This window comes from Nothoprocta perdicaria, unplaced genomic scaffold (assembly GCF_003342845.1).
Source record: "Nothoprocta perdicaria isolate Ctin4 unplaced genomic scaffold, notPer1 scaffold_0, whole genome shotgun sequence".
NCBI lineage: Eukaryota > Metazoa > Chordata > Aves > Tinamiformes > Tinamidae > Nothoprocta > Nothoprocta perdicaria.
The window spans coordinates 13,005,710-13,017,318 of NW_020454092.1; the positions used below are offsets into that span (position 1 = coordinate 13,005,710).

The 11,609-nt window shown below is 71.3% G+C and overlaps 1 protein-coding gene across 1 annotated transcript in view; it reads right to left on the minus strand.

Annotated features, from left to right (window-relative positions):
• Positions 1 to 5,045: 5,045 nt before the first annotated feature.
• The window catches only part of SLC6A9 (solute carrier family 6 member 9), a 15,334-nt gene continuing 8,770 nt past the window's right edge, over positions 5,046 to 11,609 (minus strand). Inside the window, exons 4-13 of the mRNA XM_026033372.1 lie at positions 8,308 to 8,560; positions 8,086 to 8,218; positions 7,484 to 7,618; positions 7,316 to 7,419; positions 6,997 to 7,234; positions 6,762 to 6,896; positions 6,302 to 6,401; positions 6,019 to 6,119; positions 5,666 to 5,836; positions 5,046 to 5,476 (exon numbers count right to left, since the gene is read on the minus strand). Coding sequence (XP_025889157.1) covers positions 5,264 to 5,476; positions 5,666 to 5,836; positions 6,019 to 6,119; positions 6,302 to 6,401; positions 6,762 to 6,896; positions 6,997 to 7,234; positions 7,316 to 7,419; positions 7,484 to 7,618; positions 8,086 to 8,218; positions 8,308 to 8,560 — 1,583 coding nt within the window. The 3' untranslated portion in view covers positions 5,046 to 5,263. The remainder of the gene's footprint in view (positions 5,477 to 5,665; positions 5,837 to 6,018; positions 6,120 to 6,301; positions 6,402 to 6,761; positions 6,897 to 6,996; positions 7,235 to 7,315; positions 7,420 to 7,483; positions 7,619 to 8,085; positions 8,219 to 8,307; positions 8,561 to 11,609) is intronic.

Here is an 11,609-nt window from a genome sequence, read left to right on the forward strand (position 1 = left end):
GGCGCGGGCTGCCCCCTTCTCCCCCCGGAGACGCCGAGGGGGGCAGCCCCCCAGCCGTGGGGCCGCGGTGCCCCCCGCGCGGCCGCCGCTTGACGTCTTCCGCTGCCTCGCTCTGGTGCTCGGGGCCGGGGCCCCTCCGCGCCGCCCCACGGCGGCCTCGGCCCCACTCTGTGCCTCAGTTTCCCTGGGGGGGCGGCCGGGGCCCCCTCCCCACGCGCAGGGCCGCCCCGAGCCCCGGCCGTGGGGCCGTGCGGGGGACGTGTGGGGCAGCCGTGGGGCAGGGCCGGGGGCACCAGGGACTTTTGTACATTTGAATGTCTGACCCTTTTTTTGAGCGTCCGTTGAATGCAGCATTCGGTCGCCGAGACCGGCCGTTTTGTATTTAATAAAAGTTTCAAAGGTTGGCGCGAGGGCTCCCGCGGGGCCGCGCCGCGCGCTGCAGCCCCCACGGCACCGCGGGGCTGGGACACGCGTGGTGCTGCCCACGATGGTCTCCATAGGGTTCCTATAGGTGCGCCCCGTCAGGGTGCCCTGTGGCTCCCTGCAGCTGCGGCCCCTTTAAGGAGCGGGGCGGGGCGTCGCCATGGCGACCGGGAGTTGACGGCGGGCGGGGGCGCTGCGGTGCGGGCTGTGGGGCGGGGTGTGGGGCAGAGGTGCGGGGTGCACTGCGGGACGTGGGGCAGGGGTGCGGGGTGTGGGGCAGGGTGGGGGTTGATTGCATTGTAGGGGTGGGGGATGTGGGGTGCAGTGCGGGAGGTGAGGAGGGGTGGGGGCTGCGGGGTGCAGTATGGGGCAGGCGGTGGGGGAGCAATGTGGGGCAGGCTGAGGGGTAGCGGCAGGGTGAGGGGCGCAGCTGGGACCCCATGGGGCAGGATGGCTGGAGTCGCAGCTCGTGGGGCAAGGGGGCCACGGGCGCGCAGGGGGTGCAGCCGGAGCGGGGCCGGCCCAGCCCCACGCTGCCCTGACCCCTGTGTGCCCCACAGCCGTGGGGCGGGGGGCGCCCCATGGCGCTGTGGGGGCTGCTGGAGGCGCGGGTGCCCCCCGGGGAGCGCCCGGCCCTGCGGCGCCTGCTGGGGGAGGAGGCCGTGGAGCGCAGCCTGGAGCTGCACAGCGAGGTGCGCGCCGCGCGATGCCACCGGCACCGCCGTGCACCCCTTGTGCCGCCACCACTGCCGCCGTGCACCCTCGGGTTGCTGCTGCCGCCGCCACGCACCCTCGTGCCGCGCAGGTGGCCGTGCTGCGGGAGCTGCTGCAGGAGCAGCGGCGGGAGCAGCGGCGGGAGCAGCACCGGGACGCGCTGCTGGCGGCGCCGCCGCGGCTGCGGGAGCTGGTGAGGGCCGAGATCCGGCTGCTGCTGCGCGGCCTGCGGCGCTGCGAGGGCAGGTAGGGGCACGGGCGCCGTGGGGCGGCCCCTGAGCTGCGCCCCACGGGCAAGCGGGCCCGTGGCGCTGGCACCGCCTGCCCTGCCTCCCCTGTGGGGTCCTCCCCGTCCACCCCCTTCCCTGGGGGCACTGGTGGGTGCAGGTGGGACAGGGAGCCCCTGGACACCCTCGGGGAGCCCCTGGGTGCAGCCCCTGGGTGCAGCCCCTGGCTGCTCCACGGAACGGGGTCTCTCCGGCCTCTTGTCCCGCTGGGCTGCTGAGCGTCACCCCGGGGCGGTGGAGGCCCCTTAGACCCCCAAGCACGAGGGCCGTGACACCCGCTGTGGGTGGCAGCAGGGTCCTTGCCCTGGTCGGGGCAGGGACCTCAGGCCGCTCGCCTGCAGCGATGGGGAGGAGGCCGTGGGCCGSTACAGCCCCCACGTGGTCGGCTTCGCCATGGGGCAGGCGGCAGGAGCGAGGCCGGACGCCCCTCGGCCGGACAGCGCTGCTCCCAGGTGGGTCCCCACGCGGCTCCGCAGCCCTGGGGGGCACCCCTGGGCCCTGGCCGCCCTGCTGCGCCGTGCCGCGCTCCGTGCCGGCTCCACACCGACGTGCCCTCCGCAGCCCGGCCGCGGCGCTGGCGCGGCGCCTCGACTCCTTCGGCGAGGAGCTGAACGTCGCCCGCCTGCCCCACGTGCTGCCCCAGCTGCGGTGAGCGAGTGCCGGGCGCGCCCTGGCCCCCCAGCCCTGCGGCCCCAGTCCGTCCCCAGCACCCCGGCCCGACCCCAGCACCCCAGGTCCGTCCCCAGCACCCCGGCCCGGCCCCAGCACCCCGGGGCCCGAGGCTGCTCCCACGTTGTGTGATGAGCGGGTCAGGCGGCTGCACGGGCTGCTGTCCGGGACGGGATAGCGGCGTCTCCTCCATAGGGCAGCTGCTCTGAGCCTTGTGCCCCCCAAGGCGTCGCTGCACCCCAGAAAAGCTCCATGACCCCCTCCCACCCGCCGGGCAGCGCCTTTTCCCGGGCCTCCTGCTGAGCCAGAGGGGCGTGTGCCTGGRGGCAGAGCCCTTGTCCGCAGCGGATCCGCATTGCTGTCCTGTGTGCCGCAGGTCCCTGCTGGCCGAGGAGTGCCGTGGCCTGGAGAGCCTCATCGCCCGCCTCCAGGTGAGGCCGAGCGCCCAACCTTTGCCTCGCGCCCGCCCCTGAGGCGGCTGCGCCCCCCGTTAGCAACCCCAGCCTTGTGTCCCTGGTGTGGGAGTGTTGGGATCTCCCCGGGCTCCCACCCTGCCTGGGACACCCCTGTTCCGACCCTGCGTGTCCGCAGCGCTGCCTGGAAGAGGAGCACTGCGCTGCCGTGGGGCCGCGCGCGCCCGAGCCCACGCTGGCAGGTAAGGGCACGAGCCCCCGCCTAAGCCCGGCCTTGCGCTCAGTCCTGCACGGGGCACCTGCACTGTGCCAGCCTCGACGCTCCCCATCACCATGATCCTTGCTGCTCGTGTGCTCCGTGCAGAGCTGCGAGGCCAGCGCCGAGCCATGGAGCGGGACTGGCAGCGGGGCGGCCGGGCCGCACGCGGCGGCCTCTCCGCRCAGGGGAAGAGCCCTGAGCAGCCGCGCGGGTAGGACGGAGCAGAGCGCAGCACGTGGGCTGGGCACYGCGCTCCGCCCCGGCGCCGGCGCCGGGAGTGCAGCGCCCCGTCCCGCTGCCCTCTGCTCTCTCTGCAGACCCCCGTGGGGCTCGGGCAGCCCCTCGGGAGCCGCAGCAGGACCCAGCGCCCCGGCCCCATTGAGACCCCGCGCACTGTCCCCGTTGAGACCCCGCACACCGGCCCCGATGGCACCAGCAGAGGAGCCGGGTCCTGGCGCGCAGGGCCGACCTGCCCCCCGGCACGACCTGTCCGTGCTGCCCCCCCGGACCCCTTGCTGGCCTCCCACGCGCCCCGGGGCTGTGGGGCACGGGCCCCCCTTCCTGCCCTCGCCGCCCTCGGTGCTGCCCCCCGCTCGCCCTGCGCTGGGCCGGCACCGGCGGCTCCTGCCCTGCCAGGGGCTCGGCTAGGGCGGGAGGCGCAGCGGGCGCGTGGGGAGAGGCCAGCTGCCCCATGGCTGCCCCCTGCACCCCGGCAAGATGAGCCCCTCTGTCCCCCATGCGCTGGCTTAGCCCCGGGATGGATTTTGTCCCTCTGAACAGGGCCATGGATGGGGAACAAGGGCAGGAACCCGGGCTCCTTGATGTCAGCGCTGGGCATCCAAAGGGGAAAGTGTATCCGGGGGGAAATAGGACCTCCAATGTCCCCCTTGAACCCACCCCCAGCTCCCCAGAAAAAGGGCACGCCGGGACACGGGCTCAGGAATATAAATCTCATTAAATTCTAGGATACTTTAGAACTCTACACCGGGAGAGACACTGGCACGGGCAGCGCTACCCAGGGACGCGCGCGTTATTGCTAACAATTAGAGGTGAACAGTAGCGTCGTGACACACGGGGCAGGGCACGGGCACCATGCGGGAAACGGCGCCTCCCCACGGCRTCGCACGGGGGGCTCGGGACGGGGCCACGGGAGCTGGAACGTCCTGCTGGGGCTCAGCGCCCTGCCACCCGCTGCCCCTGGAGCCGGGTGCTTTCCGGGTCCCCTCCGAGCCACGCTGTGTCCCTGCAGGAGCCATGGGGCTCCGGACCCTGGCAGGGGAGCGTGGTGCTGGCTGGGAGGGGACAAGTCAGTGGCCAGGGTCCCGTCCACCCCAAGACAAGAGCTAGAGCCGAGAGGCTGTAGCTGGAAGACGGATTTGAGGGCGTGTGGCCTTGCCCAGTGCATCCCGCTCCACTAATACTGGTTGGAGTCCACGTGTGCCCGGATGGCTCGGAGGGAGCGGGCTGGCGCAGCCCCTCCACGTCTCCTCTGGCACTTCTCGCTAGCAGCAGCCGYGGGGGCCAGTCCATCCTGCTCCCCCTTAGCACCATGGAAGGCCCCCCTGGCCGTGCCGATGCTGTCGGGGAGAGCCGGGCCCTGTCCTTACCCTGTCACCTCCGGCCTGCCGCGCTCCCCGCCGCGGCGCAGGGAGCAGCACGGAGCCCACGCCGCCTCCCGCTGCGCCCCGCGGTGCCGCTGCTGCCTGGCCACCCATGGGGGCACCCACAGCCGCCCACCCTGCAGGGCCGGGGCTCGTGGAGGGTACAGTGCTTTACGTGTGGGGGTCCGGGGCATCCTGCGCGTGGGGCACGCGCGCAGCGCGCCCGGGTACCGTGTGTGTGTGTGCRTGCACACGCGTGCAGTGCATGTGTCCGTCCCGTGTGCGTGGCGTGTCCGTGGGGCACGCGCGCACGGACACCGCGCGTGCGCCTAAGTGCTCGTCTCTTGTGCTGTGAGGTCCTGGCGCGGGCAGGGGCCACAGTGCTCGCCCCATCCCCGTCCCCGCCGTGCCAGCCCCGCGCGCGGCCACCCACGGCACCGGGCTCGGAGCCACCCSGGGGGTACGTGGGGCAGGATCCGTGTAGTGCCCACCCTCCCCACAACCACCCTGCGCACACACAGCCCGGGCAGGACCGCAGCCCGAGGTCCGGATCAGACCCGGCGCCCGCTCCGCCTGCGCCACGAGGGTGCCGGGTTCCCGCGGGACGGGAGCCGGACGCCGCTCCCGCGCCGCCCCGCGCCCCCACTCTGGCTGCTGGCCCTCCCGGGGCTGGGCCCCCTCCTCTCTCGTCCCAGCGTCACATCCAATGGTTACCGTAAACACGAGGGTTAACAAACGCCACGGGGGGGGTTAACCGGAGAGGAGGTCGGGGGTGTCGGGGACGGGCGCTGAGAGCCCCCCGCGGTCCGGTGCGGCCCGGAGCCAGGCTCCGCCAGCGGAAGGTGCTAACGTGTCACCGCGCGGGAGGGGTTAGAGGGGGTGCGGGGACGCAGGGGGTCACAGTCTGGAGTCCTGGCTGTGGGCTGAGCCGTTGCTGCCCTGCAGGGGCGGCGCGGCCGCGGCCTCGCTCCGCGCCTTCTCYGGGTGCAGGGGCTGCACCTCCACGGGGCACTCGCTGGAGGGGCTGAAGGCGGCGGCGTAGCGCCCGCTGCGGTGCTCYGCCAGCGCCGGGCCCCAGTCCTTGCTTGCCTTGGTGGCGTTTTTCAAACGCTGCGGAGAGGGAGATGGGGAGGAGGGCASGGTTAGACCCACCGTGCCCCGCTGCCCGGCCCTCCGCCCGTGCCAGCAGCACCCAGGGGTGCCCCGCGATGGGCTGCCCCACGGAGGCTGCCTCCACACAGCCCTGGTGGGGTGCGGAGAGCCTTGTCGGGATGCCGGGATGGGACACGGCTGGCCCACCTGGAGCAGCGTGTCTCCCTCGGAGCGGCACACTTTGTAGATGGCGTAGATGGGGATGCAGATCACGGAGGAGAGCGCCATGAGGAAACCGATGCTGATGGCCCAGGTCGGGTAGACGTAGTCGTTGTAGGAGATGGGCCGGTACTGGATCACTGTGAAGACCAGGATGAACTGGGGAGGGACAGGCGGGATCAGCCACCGGGGAGCAGCCCACACCCCCACCCCGCTGACCTCCCCGCTCTGCCCCATCCCGGGCCCCGCGCCCCCACCCCAGGGTAGTGGCCGTGGGGACGGCTGGGTGGGCTCCCTGCCCCACATCCCGTGGGTCTGGGCCCCACRGGCCCGATGCTCACAAAGATGATGGCGGGCGAGATGAAGCGCCAGCAGATCTGGAAGAAGATCGGGGGTGGGAAGCCCAGCATCATCTCAATGTCCTTGAAGTAGTTGCGGTGCCCTGTAGGGAAGGCGGTGGCCATCAGCCCAGCTGTGCTGGGGAGACCCCTGTCCCCGGGTACCCCCGGGCACCTCCGGGCAGGGGGACGCACCAGGTTCCCCAACCCGGGCTGACCCCCCTGGCTGCTGACAGGCCAGAGGTTGGCAGCCATCCCTTCCCGACCTTGTGCACGGGACACCTACCATAGATGTACATGATGGCCACGCACATGATGCAGGAGATGACGACCAGGGAGAAGCTGGCGGCGTAGTTGTCCATCAGCAGGAGCCAGTAGATCCCTGCCTGTGGGAGCGAGCTGTTGGCAGGGCTGCCCCGGCCCGTCACCCGGCACCGTGACCGGTACCAGCGCCAGGGTGGCCACCACCCCCTGGGCAGCACGCCGGCATCCAAGGGGAGGGATAGGGGAGACACACGGGCACCACAACAARCTCCGTCGGGGCAACACCTAGCCTGGATACCACTGCTGTAGTTGGCATAGCAACGCCGGCTCCAGGTACCGCCACGGCAGGCTGCCATGGCAACGAGGTGGCCCTGCTGGGAGCCGGCATTGCGACACAGCCCCGCTGCTGTTGCCACGGCAACGGCAGGTCCCCTGCAGCCTGTTGCCGGCAGCAGCTGGCTGTCCTCGTCCCGGCTCCCTACCTGCGTGGTGAGAGGGACGCCCAGCAGGAAACCCGCCACGGCCACGCCRAGCGTCACAAAAGTCTTCCTGCGGATGATCCACTCGTTGCCCACCTCGTCCACGATGGCCGTGACCAGYGTCTCCAGCAGGCAGAACTGCACAACGGGATGGAGAGGGCAGTGCATGAGCCCGGCGCTGCCCCATGGTCCCATCAAGCCATCAACCCCACCACRCGCCCCACTGCCCTGGTCCTACCTGAGTGCCCAAGCCCAGGAGGATGAGCATGAAGAAGAAGAGGATAGACCAAAGGGGCGAGATGGGGAGCAGGGTGAGGGCCTCRGGGTATGCCACAAAGGCCAAGCCGGGGCCATGGTCGGCCACTTTGGAGACATCCACACCCAGGTGGTTGGCCATGAAGCCAAGGATGGAGAAGATGACGAAGCCGGCATAGACGCTGGTGGCGCAGTTGGTGATGCTGATGATGATGCTGTCCCTGYGGGCAGAGCGGAGGGTCAGCCCAGTGCCAGGCACGCGGGGCGGGAGCACAGCGCTGCGGCGGCAGCAGGACACTCACCGGTAACAGTTGTTGTGGAACTTGTTGTAGGAGGCCATGGTGATGAGCCCGCCCCAGGCACAGCCCAAGGAGTAGAAGATCTGCGAGGCCGCGTCGCCCCACACCTGCAGCGTGGCCGGGTCAGCGCGGCCCTGCCTGCCCCGGCCCGTCCTCCCGCCCGCCACGCACCTTGGCATCCAGGATGCGGTCCCACTGCGGCGTCAGGTAGTAGGTGATGCCGGTGACGGCACCCTCCAGCGTGATGCCGCGCACGAAGAGGATGGTGAGCACCACGTAGGGGAAGGTGGCGGTGAAGTACACCACCTGCGCGGTGAAACAGCCCACGTCAGCGCCCGCCCCGCGGCCACCGCCGAGCGAGACGCTGGGGCCGGCGTGGAGCGGGAGTGGGGTAACTGGGGAGCGGATGCACCCGGAGTGGGTCAAAGCCGTGAAGAGGCGGGGCCTCGTTCAAAAGAGGAGGAGCCATGTCTGGAGGGGGAGGGGCTATGCCTGGAGTGGGAGGAGCTATCCCCGGAGTGGGGCGGATCCATGCCCAGCATGAGAGGAGCACATCCAGGAAGAGCGGGGCCCCGTCTGGAACACGGCCGGGCTATTCCCAAGGGATGGGGCATGACCACGAGAGGGTATGGCCATTCCTGGGGTAGGCGGAGCATCTTCCACTGGGAGGGGCTAATCCAGCGGGGGCGTGGCCAGAGCCAAGGGCGGTGGTTGTGATGGAGGAGGAGGTGGCCGTGGCCAGTGCCGGGGCCACGGACGGCAGCCCCACGTACTTTTCCCGACGACTTGACGCCCTTGATGAGGCAGAGGAAGACGACGACCCAGGAGACGCCGAGGCAGCCCAGGAGGGGCAGCCGCACCTCGCCCAGGTTCCCGATGTCATCCGAGAGGTTGAGCACGTACTTCCTGCGCGGGACGGCGGGGCCAGCGCGGCGTGAGCGGGGGCCAGCGCGGGGCCGACGTGCGCCGCGACCCGCGCCCGCCTGCCCYGCTACCTCCAGTACTCCTCGCTGGGGCTCGTGCGCTTCTGCGTGGCGTTGAGGATGCGCGTGAGGTTGACGGCGGCGCTGCCGTTGCCGTTGCCGTCCAGGACGCCCGCGCAGTCCGGCGTGTTCCACGGGTTGCTGCAGTACGTCCAGGGCAGCACGCGCGTCATGGACACAAAGAAGTAGTAGAAGGCAATACAGATCACCACGTTGTAGTAGATCCCGATGTAGGTGGACACCACCATCATCCCGTAGCCCACGCCTGGGAACAGCACCGGGGAGGGTGAGCGGCGCGGCGCAGCGCGGGGCAGCAGCGCGGGGCAGCAGCGCGGGCCGCGGTACAAAAGGCTTTAATAAAGGTCCGAGGAGTCGCTCCTGAGAGGCGCGCGCGGCGCGGGCAGCCCTTGGGACGTTGTGCTGGGGCGGGGACTACAAAAGTGTAAAAACGGTTGTGCAGAGGGGGCAGGCGGCGCCCGCCGCCCCGGCAGCCCCCGCGCAAGGCACAGAGCGGCGGCGGCAGCTCCCGCGCGCACGCACGCCTGCACGCGCACACATGCATGCTTGCCCACACGCGCACATGCCTGCTTGCACACCCATGCACACACACGTACGCACATGCTTGCACACATACATGCATGCACACACGAATGCTTGCACACACGCACACACCCAGATGCATGCATGCTCGCACGCACACATGCTCACACACATGCTTGCACACTTGCTTGCACACGCACATGCACACGCGCCAGGGTGCCCGCTTGGCCCTCCTGCCCGGCAGCGGCAGGGGGAAATTCAGCACCAGAGAGGCTGGGGTGGCCGCAGGGCCCCCGGGGCAGGAGGATGAGGAGGGGCGGCCGCGCTTGCAGCGGCGCCCAACACTGCTCGGCAGAGGTAGCACCGCGGCAGGCCCCGCGGCGGCGGCGGGAGGGAGGAAGGGCCGCGGCGGCAGGAAGCGCTGCGAGCGCCGCCACGGGCCCTGTAAACAGGCGGTGCCGCCGGCACGGAGCGGGGCCAGCGCTGCGCCCTGCGCGCGGGCACACGCCGTGCGGCTGCTCGGCCAGCGGAGCACGGGGCTGGCACAGGCACGGGCGCTCGGCTGGGCTGCAGCACGGCGCGCAGGGAGCACGGCCGTGCCCCACAGCATGGTGCGCAGGACGCACGGCCGTGTCCCATGGCGTGGTGTACGGGGAACACGGCCTTGCCCCACAGCATGGTGCGCAGGGAGCATGGCCATGCCCCATGGCGTGGTGTATGGGGGGCATGGCCGTGCCCCACGACACAGCGGGCACGGGGCATGGCTGTGCCCCACAGCACGGCATGCAGGGGGCACGGCCATGTCCCATGGCACAGTGCACATATGCAGCATGGCCATGCCCCATGGCACAATGTGCAGGGGACAGGGCCATGACCCACAGCACGGCATGCAGGGGACATGGCCATGCCCCATGCCTCAGTACACGGGGGCACGGCCATGCCCATGGCTCAGCTGCACCGTGCCCCACGGCACGGACCCGATGCAGCTCAGCCAGGCCATTGGGCTCAGCCGTGCCCCACGTGCCCGCCGCGGTGCGGCCGCGGGGCTCAGGACACGTGGGGCGAGGGGCGCCAGAAGCACCACTTGCTGCGGGTGTGCTGCTTGCGCTGCAGCTGCTCCTCGCGCTCGCGCTCCTTCTTGGAGCGCAGGTACAGGTCCTCCTCCTTGAGGTACCACACGGGCGGCCAGCGGTGCCGCTCGAAGTGCGCGCGGTTCTCTGCGGGACGGCGGCGTGAGCGCCCGCGCGCCCCGACGCCCGCGGCGCCCCGGCCCCGCTGCGCCCTACCTGCCGACATGAACTTCATCTCGCGCGGGAAGCGGCGGCACACGCTGTTGTAGTTGGTGCAGATGTAGTGCAGGCACCAGGCGGCCAACTGCCGTGCGTTGTGGAACTGCGGGGACGCACCGTGAGCGCGGCGGCAGCCCAACTTGTCCCGCTGCATCCCGCACCGCCTGCTGCATCCCACTGCATCCTGCCCCATCCTGCTCCACCTGCTGCGTCCCGCTGCATCCTGTACCACCTGCTTTGTCCTACTGCATCCTACTCCATCTCAATGCATCCTGCTGCATCCCGCACCACTTGCTGCATCCCACCCTGCCTGCGGCATCCCACCACATCCCACTCCATCCCATTGCATCCCACTGCACCTGCAGCATCCCACTGCATCCCATTGCATCCCACGGTGCCCTTGGCACCGCGGGGCACGCCGCAGCCGTACCTGCGTCATCTCCAGGTAGATGAGCACCTGCTCGTCGATCTCCACCTGCTGCACGAAGGCGCGGAGCAGCTCGTCCACGGCGTACTGCTCTGCGGGGGCAGCGGGCCGTGAGCGGCGGCGCGGCGGCAGCCCAGGCGCCGGCCCCGCGGGCGCTCACCGGTGAGCGCCTGCAGCCGCGGCAGGCACAGCCGGTTGGCCAGGACCAGCAGCTCCATGGCGTCCAGGTCGGGCGCCGGCGTGAAGGCGCCGGTGTAGAGGAAGTCGAGCACGGCGCGCAGGCAGGCGCAGTTGGTGCCGGGCAGCGAGACCTGCGCATCCCGCAGGGACACCCTGCAGCCGGCAGCGTCCCGCGGCAGCACCCCGAGCCCCGCGGCAGCACCCTGAGCCCCACGGCGTGAGGATGCAGGGCTGCAGCAGGCAGGGCCGGGCGCCGCGGCACGCGGTGCGGCAGCCTCACCTCGGCGGCGTAGCTCTCGCGGAAGGCGCCCCGGAACATGGCCATCATCCAGTCGCAGCCCGCCACCAGCAGCGGCTTGTGCGCCGGCACGGCGCCGTCGTCCACGCGGAACACCACGTCTGGGGGCACGAGCCGGCCTCAGCGCCACCGCCCTGGCAGCCCCGGCAGCCCCGCGCACTGCGGCCGCTGCCCACCTGCGAAGACGCCCTTGCCCAGGCACTCCTTGATGCGGTTGGCCCGGCGCACGTGGAAGGCCTTGGTGATCTCCTGGTTCATGAAGCTCTCCTTGTTGAGCACGTTGGCCACCATCATGCGCAGGTCGAAGACCTCGAGCAGCTCGGCGATGGTGGCCACCTGCATGAGGTCGCCGCGCGCCTGGTCCAGCCGGCCCGTGTAGAGGTACTCGAGCACGGCGCGGAAGGGCTCGGCGGGCACCAGGCGGTCCATGCGCACCACGGCCATGCGCCGCTCGCGCCCGGCCACCGGGTCGGCCACGGGCTCCCAGCGCATGCTCACGAAGCCGCGGCCCCAGGCGGAGAGGTCGTGGGCACCGTCGGCGCCCGCCGCCGGCCGCAGCGCGTCGTCGCTCTGCGAGGCG